At 43.6% G+C, this 24864-nt stretch overlaps 1 protein-coding gene across 1 annotated transcript in view; it reads right to left on the bottom strand.

The window, feature by feature from the left end:
• Positions 1–251: 251 nt before the first annotated feature.
• The window catches only part of SPATS1 (spermatogenesis associated serine rich 1), a 29749-nt gene continuing 5136 nt past the window's right edge, over positions 252–24864 (bottom strand). Inside the window, exons 3-7 of the mRNA XM_014588007.1 lie at positions 13679–13823; positions 9687–9811; positions 6915–7076; positions 2198–2318; positions 252–318 (exon numbers count right to left, since the gene is read on the bottom strand). Of these exons, the coding sequence (XP_014443493.1) occupies positions 252–318; positions 2198–2318; positions 6915–7076; positions 9687–9811; positions 13679–13823 (620 nt within the window). The remainder of the gene's footprint in view (positions 319–2197; positions 2319–6914; positions 7077–9686; positions 9812–13678; positions 13824–24864) is intronic.

The following is a 24864-nucleotide window of genomic DNA, read 5'->3' as shown; positions in this document are numbered from 1 at the left end:
TGACCACACACACAAAACATTGATATCTGCTAGTTGTCAATCATGTCTACCAACTATGTGATCATCCCAACTGCCAGACTCCATAGACACTTGACTTCCATGTACCTCTCCAAATACACTCCTTACAAATTGCCCTGTCCTCCTACTGGGATTCAAAAGGTGCTTAGGTGTTGCTTGTTTACAGGCTCCTCCAAGGAGAAAACAATGACACTTACACAAAGATGGGAAAACATAAAACAGGGTGAGAGAACTCACTTGGGAATTTGTGAAAGAGGCTCAAGTGGAATAAACGTATCAAATTTCTTCTCAAAAGGCACTCTGAAAAACAAAAAAGGCATAAACTGGTATGGCTTCTACAACAAAGAAATCAAAAACTGCATCATTATGTTCAACATGTCTTACATTCTGATTTTAATTTTTAGGTTCAGGTTTCAAAGCTGTAAGGGCCATAATTTTTATTATTTTTGATCATTTTTAGTCACTATCATTAAATCTCAGATTGTTAATTTTTTTTTATTTGCCAGAGGGCACCTATGCTTGCAGGGGGGTAGAGGGCTGTGAGAAAGCAGCCCCCATGGGGGGGTGGCCAGGCCATAATCCCTACTCCCCTATTTCTCTCTCCTTTAGGGATTTTGGGCATACCTGCACACATGCCCGACATGTTTTTCAAGCCACCAGATCTGGGGCTCAAACTGTGCAGTCAACCGTGTGGGATCCAAACACCTTAACCACCACACCACCAGCTTGTTCAGTCCATGTGGTTAAATTCTTTTTTTTTTTTTTAATTTTGTAGTTTTGCTGTAGGACATGCACAGTCACCAGTGAGATACAGAGAGAGAAAGTAAGAAATCACCCCCAACAGGGGATGGCCATGCCACAATCACTTCTCCTCTAGTCTCCCCTCAGGATTTTGGGCACACACATACACACACACGTGCCCAGTGTGATTTTCTTTTTCTTTTTTTTCCTTTTTTTTTTTTTTTTTGTTATGGGGTGGTGGGCTACCGTAAAACACAAACAGAGAGACAGAAAGCAAGAAATCACCCCCCCACACAAGGAGATGGCCACACTGCAATCCCTTCTCCTCCATTTTCCTCTCAAGATCTTGGGCATGCACACACATGCACCCAGTCTGAGTTTAAGCCACGAGGTCCAGGACTCAAACTGCGGTCGACTACATGGGAGTCCAGAGACACAGCCATCACGCTAACTGCTGGTCTCCCCAGTGTGATTTTCAAGCCACTGGGTCCAAGAATCAAACCACACAATCAGTCATGGGTTATCCAGCCTTAAAAATCACACTACTGTTAGGCCCCACATGGTTAATTTTCTAAATAACATTTTAAATATAATATACCAACCATTTTTCCTTTAATTGAATGATTCTCCCATTGTCCTCAATAGTTTCGGTCTAACTTTAGTTCCAAGTTTAAGTCAACCCATAAAGTAGTCACTAACCAACAATCTGATTTGTTATAAAATCCAAAAGCCATCTGGGCCAGCAGATGGCACGGAATTTAAGGCACTGGAGTTCACATGGCCAGCTAAGCGGTTTGGGTCCCAGACCTGGCAGCTTGAAAATCACACTGGGCACATATGCGTGTGTCATAAAAATCACAACAATACACAGATAAATAAATAAATGTTTAAAATATGCATGTATATAATTTTTTAAAGAATTATTGTATCTAACTTGATTTTTTTTTTGAGAGGTTTTTGCTATAGGGTGCATGCGCTCGCCAGACAGACAGAGAGAGACAGAGAGACAGAAAGCGAGAAATCACCCCCCCGCAGGGGGGATTGTCATGCCACAATCCCTTCTCCTCCATTCTCTTCTCGGGATCTTGAGCATGCACACACACGTGCCTGGCATGAGTTCTAAGCCACCGGGTCCGGGACGCGAACTGCGGTCGACTACATGGGAATCCAGCGACATAGCCATTACACTAACTGCTGGTTCCCTTGATTATTTATTTTAATGTGACCACAGAGGACAGAATGAGAGAGAGGGTAAGAGGGAAAGTGAGAAAACAAGCCACCAGGTCCAGGACTCAGACTATGGTTGGCCATGTGGGAGTCCAGTGCCCTTAACTACCAAGCCACCTGCCAACCCCACATGTATATAATTTACAAATAGTAAGGAGAGACAGGATTCCTTCAAAGTTTACGAAATAACTCATCATTAACATATACTTACAGTGAAAAATTTACTGGCGGGAGAGTTGATCCTGCTTTATAGAAGCCTTTACTCTGTTCTGGGTACATATATGGATTATCCCCTGGAGTTAAATTTGGGATTCCATTCCTGGGATCAATATCTACAGAAAATATTTGAAAACACAATCAGACAAACGGGCCCAGATTCTGTGCATAATCAGTAGCATACTAGACTGCAGAGCTGGAAGCTATGTACCAACTACAGTTTAAAATCCCCTTCCTGGTCGGCTGAAGAACATGCTGAGCGTACCAGCATGCCCAGGATACTGGCAGGTTAGAGCACTCGAGGAAGGGAATGCAGCATGACCAAGTGCCGTGGGGGGTGCTCCTCTCTCTGTCTCTCTTTCTCCTTTCTCATGTATATGCACACGCTCTATCTTGAACGTCAAAATTCTAAATTTTTTAAATTAAAAAAATATACAAAGAGCTAAAGATTCACAGATTTGCTGTAAGTATCAAACTGACAAGAAAAATAGGATATGGTAGTGTTTTTTTTTTTTGAAGAGGTTTTTGCTATAGGGCATGCACGCTCACCAGACAGACAGAGACAGAGAGACAAAAAGTGAGAAATCACCCCCCCGGGGGATGGCCACCCCGCAATCCCTTCTCCTCCATTCTCCTCTCGGGATCTTGGGTACGCACGCACACGCACCTGTCGTGATTTTTAAAGACTCCAGGTCCGGGACGCAAATCGCGGTCGACTACATGGGAATCCAGCAATATAACCATTATGCTAACTGCTAGTCCCAGGATATGGTAGTGTTTTAATATGAATTATACAAATGTTTCTTTTTGTTTTGTTTTGTTTTGATTTTTTTTTAAGGTTTTCTCCATAAGGCATGTGAGCTCACCGGAGAGAGGACAGAGAAAGGAAAAGTGGGAAATCATCCTGGTGGCGGTGGCCATGCCACCATCCCTTCTCCTCCATTTGTCCCTTCAGCATTTTGGGCACGCATGCACACATGCCTGGTTTGATTTTCAAGCTGCCAGGGTCCGGAATTTAAACTATGGCCATCCATGGGGGAGTCCAGTGCCTTAGTCATCACACCACCCACTGGCCACATCAAATTTTCTTAAATTTCTGTTTGTGACTATGTCACCTCAGAGAGATGAAGATGAAAGCGTGGGCCTTCGTTTGGGATGTTTTCTAAAAGGTGTTATGACTACCCCACCCTGGGAAAGAATAGGGAGGTTGGAGAGTTGTGGTTTCAAACACGCAGTGAATTAGAAGTAGCTGCGATGATCCACCAGAGCACTGCCTTAAAAACCTTCCATTCCTGTGTACTGGTGCACTTGGAGGCTCGGAGCCCTAGAAAGCCCAAAAGCAACCATTCTTAGGGCTCTGCCTCTCTGGCTGGGTCTCAGGAGGAAACCAGCTAATGAGTGTCCTGCTCCTCCTACTTCAAGGACAGGGCGTGCAGCAGAAAGAGATGGCCTTCCTGGTGACGAGCAGTCAGGAAAAGGTCGCTCTGCTTAAGCATCTGATGCTCTGACATTCAACTCAGTCTATCTCTCTCTCTCTTTTTTTAGAGGTTTTTGCCATAGGGCACATGCACTTGCCAGAGAAAGAGACAGACAGAGACGATGACAAGGAAAGTGAGAAATCATACACACACACACACACACACCCTGCCCCGGGGAAAATGGACACACCACAATCCCTTCTCCTCCATTATCCTCCTTCGATCTTGGGCACACACACACACACACACACACACACACACATGCTCAGTGTGATTTTCGAGCCACTGGGTCCAGAACTCAAGTCAGCCATGTGGGAGGGAGTCCAGCAATATAACCACTTAGGCCATCTACTGGCCCCCAACTCAGTCTCTTTGAAGGCTCTGGGAACAAGAAACTAATCATGGAAGGAAGAGAGAAGTCAGGGCAGTCATTTGAACATGTCTGACACCAGGGCATCTCCTAAGAGAACAAGGACTGCGAACTAACCAGCCTAACTGTGAACTAATCCCCCTGCCCAGAAGCAGGGGCATCCTTGGCTGCAAGCATGTTTTTTATTGTTGTTTTTGTTTGTTTGTTTTTGCCTCCTTTTTCTCCATCTCTCTTCAAAGCCTTGTTTATTTATTTTTTTTGGGGGGGAGGGAGAGGTTTTTGCTATAGGGCGCATGCACTCGCTAGAAAGACACAGAGAGACAGAGAGACAGAAAGCAAGAAATCACCCCCGGGGGGATGGCCACGCTGCAATCCCTTCTCCTCCATTCTCCTCTCGGGATCTTGGGCACTCATGCACACGTGCCTGGCGTGAATTTAAGCCACATTCGGGACTCGAATCACAGTTGAATACGTGGGAGTCCAGCGACAGAGCCATTACACCAATTGCTGGTCTCTAAAGGCTTGTTTTTAATAATAATTCAACTACACCCACAAGAACCCAGGCAAAGAGAGAGCGATTTTCCCTCTAGCTAGTTCTGAAAAGCCACCTGCATAATAGGTAGGAGTTCCTGAGTACTCAGTATTCAATTTTTTTTACCTTTCTCTCTCTTTTTTTCTTTTTTTTGAGAGGTTTTTACTATAGGGTGCATGCGCTCACCAGACAGAGAGAGACAGAGAGACAGAAGGCGAGAAATCACTCCCCAGGGGGGATGGCCACGCCACAATTCCTTCTCTTCCATTCTCCTCTTGGGATCTTGGGCATGCACGCACACATGCCTGGCGTGAGTTTAAGCTACCCAGGCCAGGACTCGAACCGCGTTCGACTACGTGGGAGTCCAGCGACATAGCCATTACGCTAACTGCTGGTCCCTTTACTTTTCTCTCAAAAAACCATGTTCAATAGCTGAGACTGTGTCTAAACTTTTTATTAGTGCTTCCATGCAGTGAAGTAGCATCAAGCATTGATATCCATGCCTTAAGAGCCTGTTGGGTATGAGTCGGACATATTTGAAAATTCACCTAATGAAAAGGTTTTTTTCTTAATTTTTTTTTCACTATTCACAATGCTATATTTTAGTTCTCCTAAATGACAAAAGTAGACTTTTACCATATTAAATTTTTTCATCTCAGTGGAAAAAATTTAAAATGTACAGTCATATTAAAATTGAACCATTCAAGGCAAATCCATAAAGACAGAAAGTAGAGGTGATGAGAAGTTGGGGGAAATAGGGATTCATTACTTACTTCTGTTTACAGTGATGGAAAGTTTTATAAATAATGGGTGGTCATACAATGGTACGACCGTAATTAATATCCTTAAATACAGTGAAATGGTAAAATTTAGATTTTATATATGTGTCACTTTTTTTTTTATGTTTTTGCCAAAGGGTACGTGCACTCACCAGAGAAAGATCGAGAGAGTGAGAAATCACCCCTCAAAGAGGATGACTACGCTGCAATCACTTCTCCATTTTCCTCTCAGGATTTTGGGCATGCACATATACACACACCTGGCATGCCTTTTAGGCTACCAGGTCCAGGACTCGAACCATGGTTGACTGTGTGAGAGTCCAACAATATAAGTATTACCCCATCTGCTGACCCCAATATCTACTTTTGAGTTATGAAGGAAGTGGTAGGTTAGGGTTAAGATTTGGAGAACCCTAATCATCCCATTGGTAGAGGTTTTGCCTTAGGGTGCATGTGCTCACCAGAGAGAGAGAGAGAGACAGTGAGAGGGAAAGTGAGAAATCACCTCTAGGGGAGATGGCCACACCACAATCCTTTCTCCTCCATTCTCCTCCTAGGATCTTGGGCATGCACACACACAAGCCCGGCGTGAGTTTCAAACCACCGGGTCTGGAACTGAAACCATGGTCAACCATGTGGGAGTCCAGCTACATAACCACTATGCCATCCACTGGCCCCCCATTTCTTTCTGATGTACACTTGCAGCTCAGGAGAGCAGAGTGTGGAACTCTTCAAAGATACCCACACCAGTAACCACTCTTGTAGTTCATCAAGCGTGGTTTTTCATGTATTCTCTGTCCAGATAGCTAGAAGTCTGGTCTCGAAACTACAGTCTATACAGAGTTTAACAGTCTATTTTAAAGCCCAAAAGTGAGAACTTTCTACTTCCATCTGGTTGTATTTCCATTACGGGGCAGTCCTAGTCATCCCTGAAGCAATGGCTGCCTCCTACACAGGGTTTCCATTGAAGATGGGACCAGAATGGCCTATTGGTACTCAGCACTTTTTAGGACCTTTGAATAAATGCATTATGGTTAGGTGGGAACAAGAAATCATCAAGTTACAAACCAAAGATGGATACAGGTATAAATATAGATACTCAGCTCAGTTGCCTTTAGTTAAATAAGGCTATAAAATAACCACATGCACTTCAGGCTAAGGCACATGAGATGTTTTTCTGTGGAGAATATAGAATACAATTTAAAGCACGTGACAGGCGGCATCCAATTGAAATATGGATTATTTTCTTCAGACTTCGATGAGGGTTTCTATTAATAAGTATCTGAGAGAACTTATCTGATGACTTAAATGTCACATTAGCATTTCATGAAATTCAGAGAAAAACGAAAATGTGGATCTGCATATGTTGTAAGTTCTTTGCCAAAACACGTAGCCTGCCAATCATCCTCTTCATTTCCCTATTTCCCTGGCTGCACTACAGTGATGTAGTGACCTGCGGGGTTGCCCCCCCAGCTCTGAAATGTGGGGCCTGTAGAATCATTCCTGAGTCTGTTCAGGCATCGCACGGTCAAGGACCAGAAGCACAACGTTACCATATTTCTTTCTCCCAAAGCACTTGTCCACCGTCCTCTCTGACAGAGACCTCCGGTTCCCCAGGAATACCCCATTAAAGAAGCACTGCTTTCCAACGTGGTAGGTGTGGATATTGCTGCTGAACCTTGGGTAAAACGTCCACTCAGGGCGCTGTCCATCTTCTGCAAGACATCAGAAATCCTGCGATTAGCACATCGCCCAGCCTCATAATGCATTTTGATGACATAATGTTGTGAAAACTCTCCAGGCACTACCTGGCTGAGCAATCCTTTTTTTTTTTTTTTTTTTTTGCTTTCTTTCTTTCTTTCTTTCTTTTTTTTTTAAATTTGCTACAGGGTGCATGCACTCCTGGAGAGACACAAAGAGGGAAAGTGAGAAAGCACCTCCTAGGAGGGATGGCTATGCCACAACCTCTTCTCCATTCTTATCTCGGAAATTTGGGCATGCACGCCCACAAACCCAGTGTGTTTCTCAAGCTGGTGGGTCCAGGATTTGAACCACACAGATTGCCCGGTGAGGTCCATGCCACCAGCTGGCCCCAGCTAAGCAATTTTTCATCAACATGTACAATCCCTTGATTCTACATCAGGGGTGGTGTCAGCTTCTGTGGGACTAGGCACAAAAGGAAGAGATGTGGGGGTAAAGCTGCTAGAAAAGCCTCTCTGCCCCACCCCTTCCTTTTCACCCTCTCCTTTAAAAATAAAGACAACTTTGTGTCTGGAAGTTATATATGGGCCGGAAAGCTCAGAGACAATCTTACAAGCACTGATAACCCACCCTTCACTCTGGTAACTGGAGGAAAAATAGAATGCCCGTGAAATGCCCATGAACCAGAGACTGGCTAGGCCAACCATGACATCTCAAGAGGATGGAGCACAGTGCCGGCAGCTACAATGGCACTATACGCATTACAGTGATGCAGGAAAATAGACAGGTGATAATGTTAAATGAGAAAAGCTGCTGTGACACCTCACGCTAGTTACTGGAACTCTTGGTGCCTCTGTTTCATCAATTGATACTTTTCCTGCAAATTGGCTAATGGTGATTTTTAACAATAAAAGACCCCTGACAGTTCTAGAGTTACTTAAGAAACACTTGAGGGCCAGCTGACGGCGTGGTGGTTAGAGTGGCTGGACGCCACATAGTCAAATGCACAGTTGGAGTACCAGTCCTAGTACTCATGCTAGGCATGTGTGTGTGCATGCTCAAAATTCCAAGAGGAGAACGGAGAAGAGATTGTGGCATGGCCATCCCTCCTGGGGAGTGATTTCTCACTTTCTGTCTCTCTTTCTCTGTGTTTCTGGCAAACACATATGCCCCATAGCAAAAATCCCTCTCAAAAAAAAAGAAAGAAAGAAAGAATAGAAAAGAAAGAACACAGGTTTCGGGGGCAGGCGAGTTTACATTCCAGTCCCAAGACTCTACTTCCTGGCGACGTGTACCTATGTGGTGAATGACTCTCTCCAAGACTCAGTTTCCTTCTCTAAAATTGGATAGCTCTATATTAGCCACACAGATCTGCATGAATTCACCCAGAAAGAGGTCTGTGATCTATTTACTGTTGAGTGAAAATAACTTGTATACTACAAACCATTTATTTTATATAAATGCATATATACTATATACACATATGCACAATATATTTTTTTAATTTTTTAAGAATTATTTTTATTTAATTTTGTTCATTCATTTTATTTTAATTTGACCAGAGAGAGACACAGAGAGAGAGAGTATAAGAGAGAGAGAGAGAGAGAAAGTGAGAAAGCAGGCTACCTGGTCTGGGACTTGAACCGTGGTCCTCCCGCGTCTGGAACTTGAACCGTGGTCAGCCATGTGGGAGTGTCCAGCGCCATAACCACCACGCCACCTGCTGGTCCCATGCACAATATATTTTTAAAATATGGAAAAATATATATCAAATTGTCACAGCTGGGGCCAATAGGTGGCATGATGGTTAGGGCACTGGACTCCCACATGGCATACTACAGTTTGAGTCCTCCATTCAGCAGCTTGAAAATCATGCCAGCCATGTATGAGTGCATGCCCAGCATCCTGAGAGGATGGAGGAGAATGGATTGTGGCATGGCCATTCCCCTGGATATGATTTCTCACTTTCCTTCTCACTGTCTCTCTGCTTCTCTTCAGCAAGTGTACATACCCTATGGCAAAAATAAATAAATAAACTTTAAAAACAATCCTCACAGCTCTGAGACACAATGGGAACATGCTGGGGAATACTGGAGAAGGGATTGTGTACTCTCTATACTTCCATATTATTTTAAGATTTTGCTGTAGTACTTGTACCATTGTTTGTTTGTATTTTAGGATTTTGCCATAGGACACATGTGCTCACTGGAGAGACAGTGAGAGAGAAAGTGAGAAATCGCCCTCCAGGAGGATGACCATACTGCAATCCTTTCTTCTCTATTCCCCTCCTGGGATCTGGGGCACACATGCACATGCACATGCACCTGGTGTGATTTTCAAGCCTCTGGGTCCAGGGCTCAAACCATGGTCTGCCCTGTGGGAGTCCAGTGCCTTCACCACCATGCCACCCACTGGCCTCCAATACGTATACCATCTTTATATAAAGATATGTCATTTTCAAAAAACATGTGATAATAGCTCCTCAACAGAGTTGCGGGAATCAGAGATGAAGAGTGCCAAGTACCTAGCATGTGTGGGTCTTCACTGACTGTGGCTAGTGGTATGGCAGACTTCTGAAAGGACCCTGGCAGAGGCTTGTGGAGAAGGGTCTGTGATGTACTCACTTGTCTGCATCTTAAGCAGGCTGAATTCTTCAGGGTATTTTTCCTTTTGGACATCAGGCAATAAGATTTCAGAGGTATGATCAGAATGTGAGGAGGAGGACTTCTGATCCAAATCCGTAGTAGTGCTGGAAAGACACCAAAAGGATTCAGTTCTTCTGTGAGCTTAAAATAGCAGTTAGGGGCCCAGCAGATGGTGTAATGGTTACATCGCTGGATTCCCATGTAGTCGACCACAGTTTGAGTCTCAGACCCGATAGCTTAAAACTTATACAGGGCGCATGTGCATGCATGCCCAAAATCCTGAGAGGAGAATGGAGAGAAGGGATTGCAGCATGGCCAGCCCCTCTGGGGGGGGGGGGATTCCTGGCTTTCTGTCTCTCTGTCTCTTTGGTGAGTGCACGTGCCCTGTAGCAAAGATCTCTCTAAACAACAACAACGACAAATAGAGACCAGCAGATAACATAATAGTTATGTCACTGGACTCCAACATAGGCAACCACAGTTTGGGTCCCAGACTCCGTGGTTTAAACTCATGCCAAGCATGTGTACATGCATGCCCAAAATCCCAAGAGGAGAATGGAGGAGAAGGGTTTGCAGCATGGCCATCCACCCTGGGGGGTGATTTCTTACTTTCTATCTCTCTGTCTTTCTCTGTCTCTCCGGCACATGCATGCACTCTATAACAAAAATATCTCAAAAAATATTAAGTAGTAGTTAGAGCCTGATCTTACACTAAAATTGCCCTCATTTATGAAAACTGAGACAACTACTCTATAAAAAGTCCCTAAGTTGGGCCAGCCAGTAGTATGGTTATTAAGACATCTGGATTCCACATGACCAACTGTGCAATTAGAAGCCCCACACAGAGACTTGAAAAACACACCTGGTGGGGGACCAGCAGATGGCGTAATGGCTATGTCATTGGACTCCCATGTTAGTCGATCATGGTTTGAGTCTCGGACCTGGTAGCTTAAACTCACGCTGGGCACGTGTGTGTGCATGCCCAAGATCCTGAGAGGAGAAGCGACTGTGGCATGGCCATCCTGCCCAGGAGGTGACTTCTCACTTACTTTTTTTTTTTATAACTATTTCTTTTTTAAAAATTGTATTTATTCATTAATTCATTTTTTAAAATTTGACCAGAGAGACACACACAGAGAGAGAAAGAAGGTGAGAAAGCAAGCCACCAGGTCCAAGTTTTGAACCGTGGTCAGCCATGTGGGAGCATCCAGTGCCCTAACCACCACGTCACCCGCTGGTCCCAGTGACTTTTTGCTTTCTGTCTCTCTGTCTCTCTCTGCCTTTCTGGCAAGTGCACATGCAAAAAAAAAAAAAAAAAAAAAAAACGATCAAAAACAAAAACAAAAACACCAGGTGGATTGTGTGTACCCAAAATCTCAAGAAGAAAATGGAGGAGAAAGGACTGCAGCATGGCCATCCCCCCGTGGGGTGCTTTTTCATTCTTTCTCTCTTTCTCCAGGGAGCACATGTGCCTTATAACAAAACTAAAAAAGAACAAAAAGGTCCTTGAGCATATCACTTATTTATTCACAATTTGAGAAGCCTGAACCATACTCAAAAGATGCATGTTTAGAAATATTTCAGTGTGGGGCCAGCAGGTGGCATAGAAGTTAAAGCATGTGGTCAACCACAGTTTGAGTCCTGGACTCGGTGGCTTGACACTCACACCAGGCACGTGTGCATGCACAAGTGCCAAAATCCCGAAAGCAGAATGGAGGAGAAGGGATGCAGCGTGGCTACATCCCCTAGGGGGTGATTTCTTGCTTTCTTGCTTTCTTGCTTTCTTGCTTTCTGTCTCTCTCTGTCTCTCTGGTGAACACACATGCCCTATAACTAAAATCTCTCAAAAAAAAAAACAAACAAAAAAAAACAGTGGTCCTCAAAAAGTTAAACATAGAATTAGCATATGACCCAACAATTCTACTTCTAGGTATAGACACGAACAAACTGAAAAAAGAGATGTGAACAAATTTTTGTATGTGAATGTTTGTTGCAGCATTATTCATAATAGTAACTGGAAAAAAACCAAGTGTCCATTGATAGATGAATGGATAAACAAAATATGGTATTAGACACACAATGTATATTATTTGGCTGCAACAGGGAACCCTAAAACATTACATTAAGTGAAATCAGCCAGAAACAAAGGTACAAATATTGTATGATTCTACTTATATTTTATACACACGCACACACACATACACACACACACACATATATATATACACACACCTCGGATAGGTGGCGGAGACAGAAAGTACATTAGAGGTTACCAGGGGCTGAAGTGAGGGAAGACTGGAGGGTGGAGTTTCTGCTGGAGTGATAAGAATGTTTTCAAAATAGATAGTGGTGATGGTTTCACAACATCATAAGTGCGATTAATGTCACTGAATCGTCCACAGAGAAAAGCACATAGTATGGGGCCAGAAGGTGGCATGGTGGTTAGGGCGCTGGATCCTACAAACCCAACTGCGTGTTCTGAGTCAGCTTGCAAAACACACCAGGGTGTGTGCATGTGTGCCCCAAATTACAAAATAAGAATGGACAAGGGGGTTGCTGGGCGGCCATCACCCCTAGGGAGTGATTTCTAACTTCTCTCTCTCCCTGTCTCTCATAAGTGCACACGCCCTATAGAAAACTAAGAGGAAAAAAAAAAAACAGAAGCAAATAAAGAAAAGTACATATTACATAAATACAGTTTGACAAATAATTATAAAGCCAAAGTCCATACAAAAGAAGAATGGACAAGGGGGTTGCTGGGCGGCCATCACCCCTAGGGAGTGATTTCTAACTTCTCTCTCTCCCTGTCTCTCATAAGTGCACACGCCCTATAGAAAACTAAGAGGAAAAAAAAAAAACAGAAGCAAATAAAGAAAAGTACATATTACATAAATACAGTTTGACAAATAATTATAAAGCCAAAGTCCATGTTAAGAAACAAAATACTGCCAGCCTGCCCCTCCCCCGTGCCTCAGAAATTTCTGTGTGTTTCTTTCCAGAAGAAACCACAGTCTTAACTATGACTTTAACAAAAAAGAAAAAGAATTATTTTCATTTAACTTTATTTATTTATTCTAATTTGACCAGAGAGGGACAGAGTATGAGAGAGAGAAAACAAGAAAGCAGATCACCAGGTCCAGCACTCGAACACAGCCAGCCATGTGGAAGTCCAGCACCTTTAACCACCATGCCACCTGCCAGCCCCAGTATGACTCTTAGGATAGTCATTTCTGTGATTAAGTTTTACCAGTTATGTATGCATATATGTATTCCAAAAACATATAGGTTAATTTTACCCATTTTTGAATTCCACAATACCAAGCACTAATTTATCACTTATTATATGCCAAGAAATCTAATCTCTTTTTTAATTATTTATTTTTTGTTATTATTATTATTAATTTGATCAGAGAGAGAGAGAGAAAGGGAAAGTGAAAAAGCAAGCTGCCAGGTCTGGAATTTGAACCATAGTTGAACATGTGGGAGTCCAGCACCTCAACTACTGCACCATATACCGGCCCTGAAATCTAATCTCTTTACATGTAATGATTCATTTAATCCTCATAACAGTGTCATAAAGTATGCTTTATTAAGTTTTTTAAAATAAGTTTTATTATTATTATTATTATTAAATTTGCTATGGGGCACATGTACTCACCAGAGAAAGAAAGAGAGGGAAAGTGAGAAAGCAAGCCATCAGGTCTGGGATTTGAATCACAGTCAGCAATGTGGAAATCCAGTGCCTTAACCACTACACGACCTTCTGGCCTAGTCCCATGAAGTTTTACCACCATTTACAGATAAGAAAACCAAGGAACATGAAGTAATTTGCTCCAGTTCTCATAGCTACTAGGAGGCAGAGCTGGGGTCTGCGCGCTGACTGTTTAGCTCTCACGCTACCCCTCCGACTGCTGGCTTCCAGGTCAGAATTTACCCCAACAGTGAGAGCTCTGCACCAGACCCTCACTTACTCCATTTGAGGAGACATTCCGGGGAGGCCTGAAGGCTCACGGATATCCAGATCTGTTTCAACAGAAGATGAGGGACTGACTCTTCTGCCAGAAGGTGTATGAGCAAAGCATCCCTTCGATTCCAGAAAATCATTGTGTTTAGCACCTGCAACACAGAAATATCATCATTTAATTACATTATAGAAGATATTTTCAACTGGGACCAGCAGATGGCATAATGGTTACATCACTGGCCTCTCATGTAGTCAACCGCAGTTCAAGTCCCAGACCCAGAGTCGTAAAACTCATGCCAGGCACGTGTGCGTGTGTACCCAAGACCCCAAGAGGAGAATGGAGAAGGGAATGCAGCATGGCCATCCTCCCTGGGGGTAATTTCTTGCTTTCCGTCTGTCTGTCTCTGTCTCTCTGGAGCGTGCACACACCCTATAGCAAAAAAATCTCTCTCTCTAATAAAAAAAAAAAAAGAAAAGAAAAGAAAAGAAAGAAAATACCTTCAACTTAACTTTATCTTGTTCCCCAGATGATTAAAAAAAAAAAATTGTAATGGCTAACATTGGGGCCAGCAGGTGGTGCAGTGGTTAAGGCATTGGGATGACTGCAGTTCAAGTCCCAGACCTGGTGGCTTGAAACGCATGTCAGTCACATGTGTGTGCATGCCCAAAATCCCAAGAGGAGAGTAGAAGAGAAGGGAGTGTGGTATGGCCATCCTCCTGAGGAGTGGAGGGGCGAGGGGGTAATTTCTCACTTTCTTTCGCTCTTTCTTTGTCTCTCTGGAAAAGCATTGTGTTTAGCACCAGCAACATAAGTATCATCATTTAATTACACTATGAACCTTATCTTCCACTTTATCTTGTTCTTTTCTTTGGAGAGGTTTTTGCTATAGGGCACATGTCCTCGCCAGAAAGACAGAGAGAGACAGAGAGACAGAAAGTGAGAAATCACCCCCCGGGGGGATGTCCACGCCACAATCCTTTCTCCTCCATTCTCCTCTCAGGATTTTGGGCACACGCGCACACGTGCCCGGCTTGAGTTTTAAGCCACTGGGTCCGAGACTCGAACCACAGTCGACTACGTCGGAGTCCAGTGACATAGCCATTAAGCTAACTGCTGGTCCCGCACTTTATCCTGTTCTTGATTATTAAAAAAAAAAAAATTTAATGGTTAACATTGCAGCCAGTGGGTGGCATGGTGTTTAAGATACTGGACTCACACGTATCTGCCTACAGTTCAAGTCCTGGATCTGGCGGCTTAAAAATCACTCTGAACCCATGTGTGCATGCCCAAAATTCCTGGAGAATAATGGAGGAGAAGAGGTTGCAGCATGGCCTTAGCCATTAGGGGGTGATTTCTCACTTTTCCTCTCACTGTCTCTGTCTCTCTCTCTCTCCATCAAGCCCACTTGTCCTATGGCAAAAACCTTAAAAAAAAATAGCTAACATTAGTTGAGCATTTACTTTGTACTGGGTATTATATTAACACCTTTCATACATCTTCCAATTTAATCCCCATAACGACCCACAGACGTAAGTATTACTTCTCTTCCCCGCTTTACAGATGAGGAAACCTAGGGACAGAAGGTTAAGCCATTTGCCTAAGAACACATAGAAGATAAACTTCTATCCCAGATTTGATCACAGTTCTTGTGGCACCAAAGTCTAAAATCCTAACTGTTATGCTAGACAGTTTGCCCCTACACCGTTCAGGACGTAAGTTCTTAACTGAATTATATATCACCATACAGTGTACTGGGGATCACAGCACAATTTCCTGAAGGATTTGTCCATAGAAAGACTGATGAGTAAGGTAGTGGTCATAATCCAAAATATTAATTAAAAATTTTTTTAAAAAGCTGCCTTCAGAAACTTACATGGGTTGCCCTCACACATTTTATCCATCTCAGTAGCTTCCACAATAATACCTGACACAAAGTACTTACTCAATAAAGGTTTAAATGAATAAACTAAAAAGAATTATAACTCCCTGGCCACCTGCAATTACAAATAAGGCAATCCTGAAAGCCAGTGATTGGCAAACAGAGAAATGTACCTATTATCTTCGCTCAGCATACTATTTATTTATTTATTTATTTTGGAGAGGTTTTTGCTATAGGGCATGTGCGCTCGCCAGACAGACAGAGAGAGACATAGAGACAGAAAGCGAGAAATCACCCCCCAGGGGGGATGGTCACACCGCAATCCCTTCTCCATTCTCCTCTTGGGATCTTGGGCACGCACGCACACGTGACTGGCATGAGTTTAAGGCACCAGGTCCAGGACTTAAACCGCAGTCAACTACATGGGAGTCCAGTGACGTGACCATTACGCCATCTGCTGGTCCCATACTCAGCATACAATTAATACTTCACAAAGTCAGTGTTTTCTCTTATCATTTTATATAGAGGTGTGCTTTGTCCAGTCACCCCACCCCCCAAAAAACAGATGTATAGATACCGCATTTCTTTTTTTTTTTAAACAGAAATCATGGGATTTTGTTTGTTATATTTATTTATTCTGAGAGAGAGAAACAGAGACAGGCACCAATAGTGTGTTCACACTATGATCCACCCTGGACTCAGCCAGTCCAGACCATGGGCACATATACATTCAGAGTGTTCCTGGGACTCAAGCCCAGGACCTTTCCTGTGTGGGTCCAGCTAAGTTACCATCATACCAACACCTGGCCCTAAGATACTGCATTTCTTTATGCATAATCATAAAGCACAGAAGCTCAGTAGAGAATGTCACCTCTGGTTATAAGAAAATTATAGTAAGAGCCAGATAGCTCTGATTCTTGAGTACAGTTTTAGACGGACTGCTATTCCATCTACACAGTATCATGCTGAACAAGTGTGTGGTATAAACCATGAGCCCTCTGCAAATCCTCACCATCTATCAACAGGACGGCTACTTATACATTTTTTAATGCCAGAGGGCGTGTGCACTCATGAGAGAGACAGAATGGACACAATGGGGTGTGGTCATGCCACAATCCTCTTTCCTCCATTTCTCCCTCTGCTCAGGATTTGGGACATACCTGCATGTGCGCCCTGCATTTCTCAAGCCTCCACAACCAGGATTCATACAGTTAGCCATTGGGTATCAGCCTCCCATAAACAGCACCTAACCACTGCACTACAGGGCCAGCCCCATGATATTTTACTCATTTCTCTCAAATGCCTATAGCAAATGAATCCTACCTTTACCACTCTTGTCAAGTCCCAACTCTATTACTAAACCCTAAACTCAAAAGACAACTTTGCTTATGACTACAAAGCTTAAAGGCCACTAGCTAAGATACTTCCTCCATTCAAAGTCCTTTCATTTGGGGGTTTCTCAGAGTATGCTCAGAGCTGTCTGCATTACAATTACCTGGGAGGCTTGTTAAAAATACAGAGTTGAGGCCAGCCAGTGGTATGGTGGTCGGGGCAGCTAGACCCCACATGGACAACTGCACGGTTTGCATCCCAGACCCAGTGGCTTGCAAAACACACCAGGCAAGGGCCCAAAATTCTGCACTGAGGAGAGGTGAAAGGGAAGGAACTGCAGGGCAACCATCCCTCCTGGGTGGTGCTTTCTTACTCTCTCTCTATCCCTCCCTCCCTCTCTGGGGCACACACACCCCTCTAGCAAGTGCAAAAAAAAATAAAGAAAAAAATATATATATATTATGTGTGTGTGTATATGTGTGTATATAAATGTACAGATTTCTGGGTTGGCTCCATAGCACAGAAGAGAAGTTGGATCCCACATGGCAACCTCAGTTCAAATTCCTGGTTGATCAGCCTAAAAACCATGCTGGCATGTATGTGTGTGCACACACATGCCCACATGAGCTGGAGAACCAGAGGAGGGAGATCATAGTGTGTCCAGATCCTGTAGAAAGTACTTGTCTCTCTCACTCTCTCTCTTCTGTGCACATGCTCATACTCTATCATAAAGAAAGAAAACAATATTTTTTAAAAAAATGGAGGACCAGCAGTTAGCGTAATGGCTATGTCTCTGGACTCCCATGTAGTCAACCGCGGTTCGAGTCCCGGACCCAGTGGATTAAACTCATACCAGGCATGTGTGTGCGTGCCCAAGATCCCGAGAGGAGAATGGAGGAGAAGGGATTGTAGCGTGGCCACCCCCTCAGGGGGTGATTTCTCGCTTTCCGTCTCTCTGTCTCTGTCTTTCTGGTGAGTGCACATGCCCTATAGCAAAAACCTCTCAAAAAAAAAAAAAGGAGGAGGCCAAGAGGTAGCATGGTGGTTAAGGGACTGGATCCCACATGGCCAACCACAGCTCAAGTCCCAGACCCGACATCTTGAAAATCATGCCAGGCTGGGGCCAGCAGGTAGCGTGCTGGTTAGGGGCACTGGACTCACAATGGGCTGACAACGGTTTAAGTCCCAGACATGGCTGCTTGCTTTCTCATTTTCCCTCTCGCTTTCACTCTCTCATGCTCTGTCCCACTGTGGTCAAATTAAAATAAATAAATAAAGTTATATAAAATAATTCTTTTTAAAAAATTGTTAAAGAAAGACAGAGAAAGGAAATCATGTCAGGCATGAATGTGTATGCGTTCCCCAAATCCTAAAAAAAAATGGAGGAAAAGGGATTTGGGCATGGCCAACCCCCCGGGGGTGAGTTCCCTCTTTCTGTCTCTCTCCAGCGAGCACACACACTTTATGGCAAAAACCTTAAAAAAATAAAAACAGATTCCCAAATCCCATCGAATCCCCATAGACTTACTGAATGGGATTTTTCTGAGAAAGGCCTGGGAGCTTGCATTTTGAACAAGCCCTCCTGCCTCAGTAACTCCCAGGTTCACTCTGGCAGGGATCTTCAAGGCTAGCTCCATTCTACCCATTCTAACCCAATTTCCAAGTGCACATAATTTCCAAAGTTTGCTGGGTCACAAGAATTACCTGGGGGCACTTGTTCAGCCTGCAGATTCCGGGGCTCTGGCCCAGACTACAGTCTGGAAATCAGTACAGGTAAGAACCATCTTGGGACCAGCAGTTAACATAGTGGCTATGTTGCTGAACTCCCATGTAGTAGACTGCGGGTTGAGTCCCGGACCAGGTGACTTAAACTCACGCCAAGCACGTGTGCGTGCGTGCCCAAGATCCCAAAAGGAGAATGGAGGAGAAGGGATTGCGGTGTGGCCATCCGCCCTAGGGGGTCATTTCCCGCTTTGTGTCTCTCTGTCTCTCTGGCAGGCACACACGCCCTATAGCAAAAAATAAAAAACCCCCCAAAAAAAAAAAAGAAGAACCATCTCAGGGCTGGCCCTGTAGACTAATGGTTAAGGAAGCCAAACCCCACATAGCAGAGTACAGTTCTTTTTTTTTTTAATTATTTACTTAATTTCATTTAGTCATTCATTTATTTTAATTTGACCAGTGAGAGACACACAGAGAGAAGAGAAGGAAAGTGAGAAAGCATGCCACCAGGTCCAGGATTTGAACCACGGTTGGCCATGTGGGAATGTCCAGCACCTTAACCACCATACCACCTGCTGGTCCTGCAGACTGCAGTTCTAATCTGACCCAGAGGCTTGAAAAACACATGAATGTGCATGCGTGCCCCAAATCCCTACAGGATGCAGAGGAGGAGGATGAGGAATTGAGTCTGATCACACCCCATTGACGATGGTTTCTCCCTCTCTCTCGCTCTCTCTGTGTCACTCTGTGGAGTACACAGGCCCTGTAGCAATTTTTAAAAAAGAAAAGGAGGGAACCAGCAGTTAGCGTAATGGCTATGTCACTGGACTCCCACGTAGTCAACTGCGGTTCGCGTCCCGGACCCGGGGGCTTAAAACTCACGCCGGGCGCGTGTGCGTGCGTGCCCAAGATCCCGAGAGGAGAATGGAGGAGAAGGGATTGCGGCATGACCATCCCCCCTGGGGGGTGATTTCTCGCTTTCTGTCTCTATGTCTCTCTCTGTCTGTCTGGCGAGCGCACACGCCCTATAGCAAAAAAAACCTCTCCAAAGGAAAAAAAAAAAAAAAAAAGAACCACCTCAGGTGATTCTGAGGGCCAGCCAACCATAGGAAGCACTGTTCCAGAGCACGCCCAAGAGCCTAGAGCTGCCCAAGCACAGTGAGGGCAACTGGTTACTTGAGGTATGAGGGGCTGGGATGGCCCAGTGTTGGGGGGAAGGGGCAAGAGGAGCAGAGCTGAGAGGAGGGGACAGACGGGGCCTCAGCAGCCAGAGGAAGACTCACCCATATACTATGCCACCACAAAAGAAGTATCAACAAATATAATATAAACCACAGTCTCGAACCACAATGCAATACAATTATAAATCAGTAATAAAGAGGCAGCCAAGAGACATCCATAGGCTTGGAAACTCAAACTCCACTTGTAAATAATTCATACAAAAGAAGAAATAGTCATGGACATCACAAGGTACTTAATGATCAATGCACGGAAGTACCATATATCAGAACGTGTGGGCTTCAACTGCAGCAGTAGTTAGAAGCTCGGAGCCTTAAATGCATATACTGTCTTTCACTAAATGTAAGACACTATCTATTGAAATAACATTATTATTTTATGCACCACAAAGAACAAAGACCACCAATTATGCCAACTATGACACCATGCGTTAGCACTTAGAATTTTCATTTTCTACTTACTGAAGCTTCCTTTTAGGTTTACTTAGATACAGACTTCAATTACATACCACATACCACTCATTTACATTTGTAAAGAAAAATATAAGCAAAGTAAATTGTCTAAGGCATTCTTTTTTTTTTTTTTTTGCAGTTTGTCAGAGGACACATGCACTTGCCAAAGAGAGAGACAGGGAGAAGTGAAAGAATCTCCCCTCCCCATGGGGTATAGTTATGCTGCAATCCCTTCTGCATTTCTCCGTCTTTTCAGGATCTTGGACACACATGTACATGCACCTGGCACATTTTCCAAGCCTCCAGGGCCAGGATTCAAACTGCAGCAGATGGCATATGGCTTCCTTAACCAGTAGGCCACGGGGCCAGTCTGGCTAAGGCATTCTTTAACATTATTCACATTCAGAAGTCCAACTTCTAAATCACTTGACAACCCGATCACTCATGTCTCCACTTTCCACCTAATATTGATCATAGAGGAATAAGAAAGTGGGCGATGCAGCGTTTCTCACATGAGTGCTTCTCTATGGCTGGTGGAATTTTCTTCCAGGCAACAGAAAATATATTCTTGATGCTTCAGTGCTCATACAGCAAAGTCTAGGACCACCACCTCATTCCCGCTGCCAGGCCTACAGCACTGCTTAAAACCAAAACCAACTTCAGAGATGCAAACTATGAAAACTACCCAGCTTAGATTTGGTGTGTTGCAGAGTTCAAACATGATTCCTGAGCCAGCAGGTGGCATGGTGGTTAAGGCACTGGATCCCACATGGTGAAGGAGGAGAATGGAGGAGAAGGGATTGGGGCTTGGCCATCCTCTGTGGAGGGTGATTTCTCACTTTCTCTCTCTCTCTTTCTCTCTCTCCCTCCCCACCCCCTCTCTCTCCGATGAATGCATATGTCCTATGGCAAAAATCTAGAAAAACAAAAACCGATGATTCCTAAGCTAAATGAGCTAATGGGCCAGAAGGTAGCATGGAGGTTAAGGTGCTGGAACCCACACTGCCAACTCTGCAGTGCTAGTCTCCGACCCAGAGGCTTGAAAACCACACTGGGTGCATATACACAAGTGCCCAAAATCCCAAGAGAAGACTGGAGGAGAAGGGACTAAGCCATGGCTATTGCCTGGGGGTAGAGGGGTTGATTTCTTACTTTCCCTCTCTCACTCTCTGGTAAGTGCACATGTCCTATAGCAAAAAAATAAATACATAAAATAATGACCTAAGCTTTCCATTTAGGATATAAGAGGGGGACAAAAATGATAAGAAAGAAACCATAAAATAAAAGCAGAAATGACTGAAACAAAGAATTATGTCTTTATGAAAAAAAAGAAACTAATAATGTAGATAAATAAAATTCAAGAAAAAATTTAAAACACAAGTAAACAATGTTACAAATGAAAAGAGGCTATAATTACAAATAAAATAGAAATAGTTTTACAAATAAGGAAATTGAGTCCTAGAAATATCAAATAACTTGTTCAGGGTTACACGGCTATGAAGCACAATTTATAAGATATAACAGAATGTTATAATAATTAAGATACTATTGACACAAACAACGATAAATGAGTAGAGCAAAATAGAAGACATAGAACAAAACTTTATAATAGTGGCATTTTATCACAGTGAAGAATGGATAGATTATTCAAAAAAATATTGCTAGAACAACTAATTAACCATTTGGAATAAAATAAAATTAGGACCAGCCCAATAGCCTGGGGATTAAGGGAGCCAGTTACCACAAGTCCAACTGCACAGTTCAAACCCAGCCACGACAGCTTGAAAAACACACCGGGCATGAGAGCATGTATGCTCCATGCACTGGAGCCCATTTCTCCATGGGGTGGAGAAATGGAGAAGGGAGGGACCAGCAGTTAGCGTAATGACTATGTTGCTGAACTCCCATGTAGTAAACCACGGTTTGAGTCCCGGACCCGGTGGCTTAAACTCACACCAGGTGTGTGTGCGTGCATGCCCAAGATCCTGAGAGGAGAATGGAGAAGGGATTGTGGTGTGGCCATCCCCCCTGGGGGGTAATTTCTCGCTTTCTATCTCTCTGTATCTCTGTGTCTTTCTGGCAAGCGCACATGCCCTATAGCAAAAACCTCTCCAAAAAAAAAAAAAGCAATGGAAAAGGGAGTTGAGAGTAACCACACCCGATTGGGGTGCTCTCTCCCTCTCCCTCTCTCTGTCTAGCTATGGTGAGCACTTGCACCTTCTAGCAAATTTAATTAAGTAGATAAGTAAGTATCTCCTATACCAAAATGGAATAATCTAGACGGATTATAGATTTATATGTAAAAGCTAAAATAAAAGATGTACCTGAAAAATAGTGAATGTGTATGAATCTTAAAGTGGAAAAGTTATTGGTCAGGAAAAAATAGACAAAATAAAGAAAAAGATGCACTGATTTTAATACATATACATTTAACATTCCAACTTAAACTGGAGGAAAATTTCCTATATAATAAGAAGAAAAAGTTAGTGGTCATGACAAATTATGAGTTTTTTGTAAATTTGTAAGATAAAAATAAGTACCCAAAGGAAAAAAAAAAATGGGCAAAAGACATGATCAAGTAACTCTTAAAAACACACACACAAGGACCTGGCAGGTGGCATGGTGATTGAGGCACTGTACTCCCACATGGACAACAATGGTTCGAGTCCTAGACCTGGTGCCTTGCTTTCTCACTTTCCCTCACTCTCTCTCGTTCTCTATCTCTGACAAGCACATGTGCTCTATAGCAAGTAAAATAAGTAAATAAATAAAATTTAACAACAAACAAATAAACTACACATATACAGGCCCAGCCACAGAGGTATAGTCACAGAGCACTTCTCAGTAATGCTGGAAGCCATATGGAAGATTGGGGTTCAGTTCCTGGGTTGACCCGTACACACTGTGTGTGCATGTTCCCATGATGCTGGCTGGGTGGGAAGGCTGGGCACAGCATCGCATGCAGAAACACTGTTAAGGATACTATCTCTCATCTCCCTTTCTCCTTCTTTGTGTCTCTCATTGAAAAAAAAAAAAAAGGAGAGGGATGAAGGGAGGGAAGGAAGGAGCTTTTTGAAAATAAACACTCATGATAACAGGCTGGACACTGGTGCTGGTGCATGACACTCTGAGAGGATGACCCACATGGGAAAACTCCAGGTTTGTATCTGGAGACCTGATTATGCCAGCACACGTGTGCCTAGTATCTGGGCTGACTGACGCTGAGGGTGGACTGGGGAATTAAGACTCTGAGAGAGGCCTGCAGATGGTGTAGTGGTTACGTGGCTGAACTCCCACATGACTGACCACAGTTCCAGTCCAGGACCTGGAAACTTGAAAATCACACAAGGAATGTGTACAATCATACCCAAGACCCCAGGAGGAGAACGGAAGAGAAGGGATTGTGGCATGACTATCCCCCCTAGGGAATGATTTCTCGCTTTCCCTCTCACTGTCTCTGTCTCTGTCTTTCTCTCTCTCTCTGGCGAGCACACGTGTTCTATGGCAAAGCCTCTAAATAAATAAATAATAAAAACCCTGACCAGCAGTTAGCGTAATGACTATGTCACTGGACTCCCATGTAGTTGACTGAGGCTTGAGTCTTGGACCTGGTGGCTTAAACTCACACCAGGTGCATGGGCATGCGTGCCCAAGATCCCGAGAGGAGAGTGGAGGAGAAGGGATTGCAGCATGGCCATCCTCCTGGGACGTGATTTCTCACTTCCTGTCTCTCTGTTTCTGTCTTTCTGGCAAGCACACATGCCCTATAGAAAAAAACTCTCAAAAAACAAACAAACAAATAAACAAAAACCCTGTGAGAGATACTATTTCTCTCTCACTCATGGAAGAAATAAAAAAATACATTTAATAAAAGGGGGGGAAAACAGTACAAACAGCCAATATATATTTAGTAAAAAAGTTCACCTACCTCAATAATCAAAGAACTGAATTTAAAACAAGATGCCATTGCATAATTATTGTTTTGCAAATACCCAGGGCTGAGACAGCTTGGAGGACTGGCCTTCCTGTCCACTTCTGGCAGGAAACTTTTCCTGTCCACTGCTGGCAGGAACATCCCCATCTTACTGAAGAGCAATTTGGCTGAAGACAACCCCAAAGCCTACGAGAGGTGCACACCTCTTGACATAATGGCTCCACTTCTAAAAATGTATCTATGGAAAAAGGTCTGAAATGTATGTGTAGGAATGTAGGAGGGGCCTCCATATGTGGAGAAGGAAAAAAGCCAGGGGCTGAGGAGTCTTCTAGGTTGACACTCAGATGTGAGTTCTAAGGTATTTATAATATCATGTATTTATGGTCATTTTTGTCCATAGGATTTTTTTTTAATTTTTTTACAGAGACTATGTGCTCTCACTGGAGGGGGAAAGGGAGAAAGTATCTCCCCCCAGGGGAGATGATCAGACTATAACCCCTTCTCCTCCATCTGTCTTTCCTTGCAGGATTTTGGGCACACACACAGGAGCACGTGGCATGTTTTGCAAGCTGACGGGTCTGGGCTCAAACAGCACAGTCAGCCATAGGGGACCCATGGTGTCACCCTAACCACC

This window comes from Tupaia chinensis, unplaced genomic scaffold (genome assembly GCF_000334495.1).
Source record: "Tupaia chinensis unplaced genomic scaffold, TupChi_1.0 Scaffold000252_1, whole genome shotgun sequence".
Classification (NCBI taxonomy): Eukaryota; Metazoa; Chordata; class Mammalia; order Scandentia; family Tupaiidae; genus Tupaia; species Tupaia belangeri.
The sequence above is the reverse complement of the archived record's forward strand: the minus strand, read 5'-3'. Positions and strand labels throughout refer to the sequence as shown.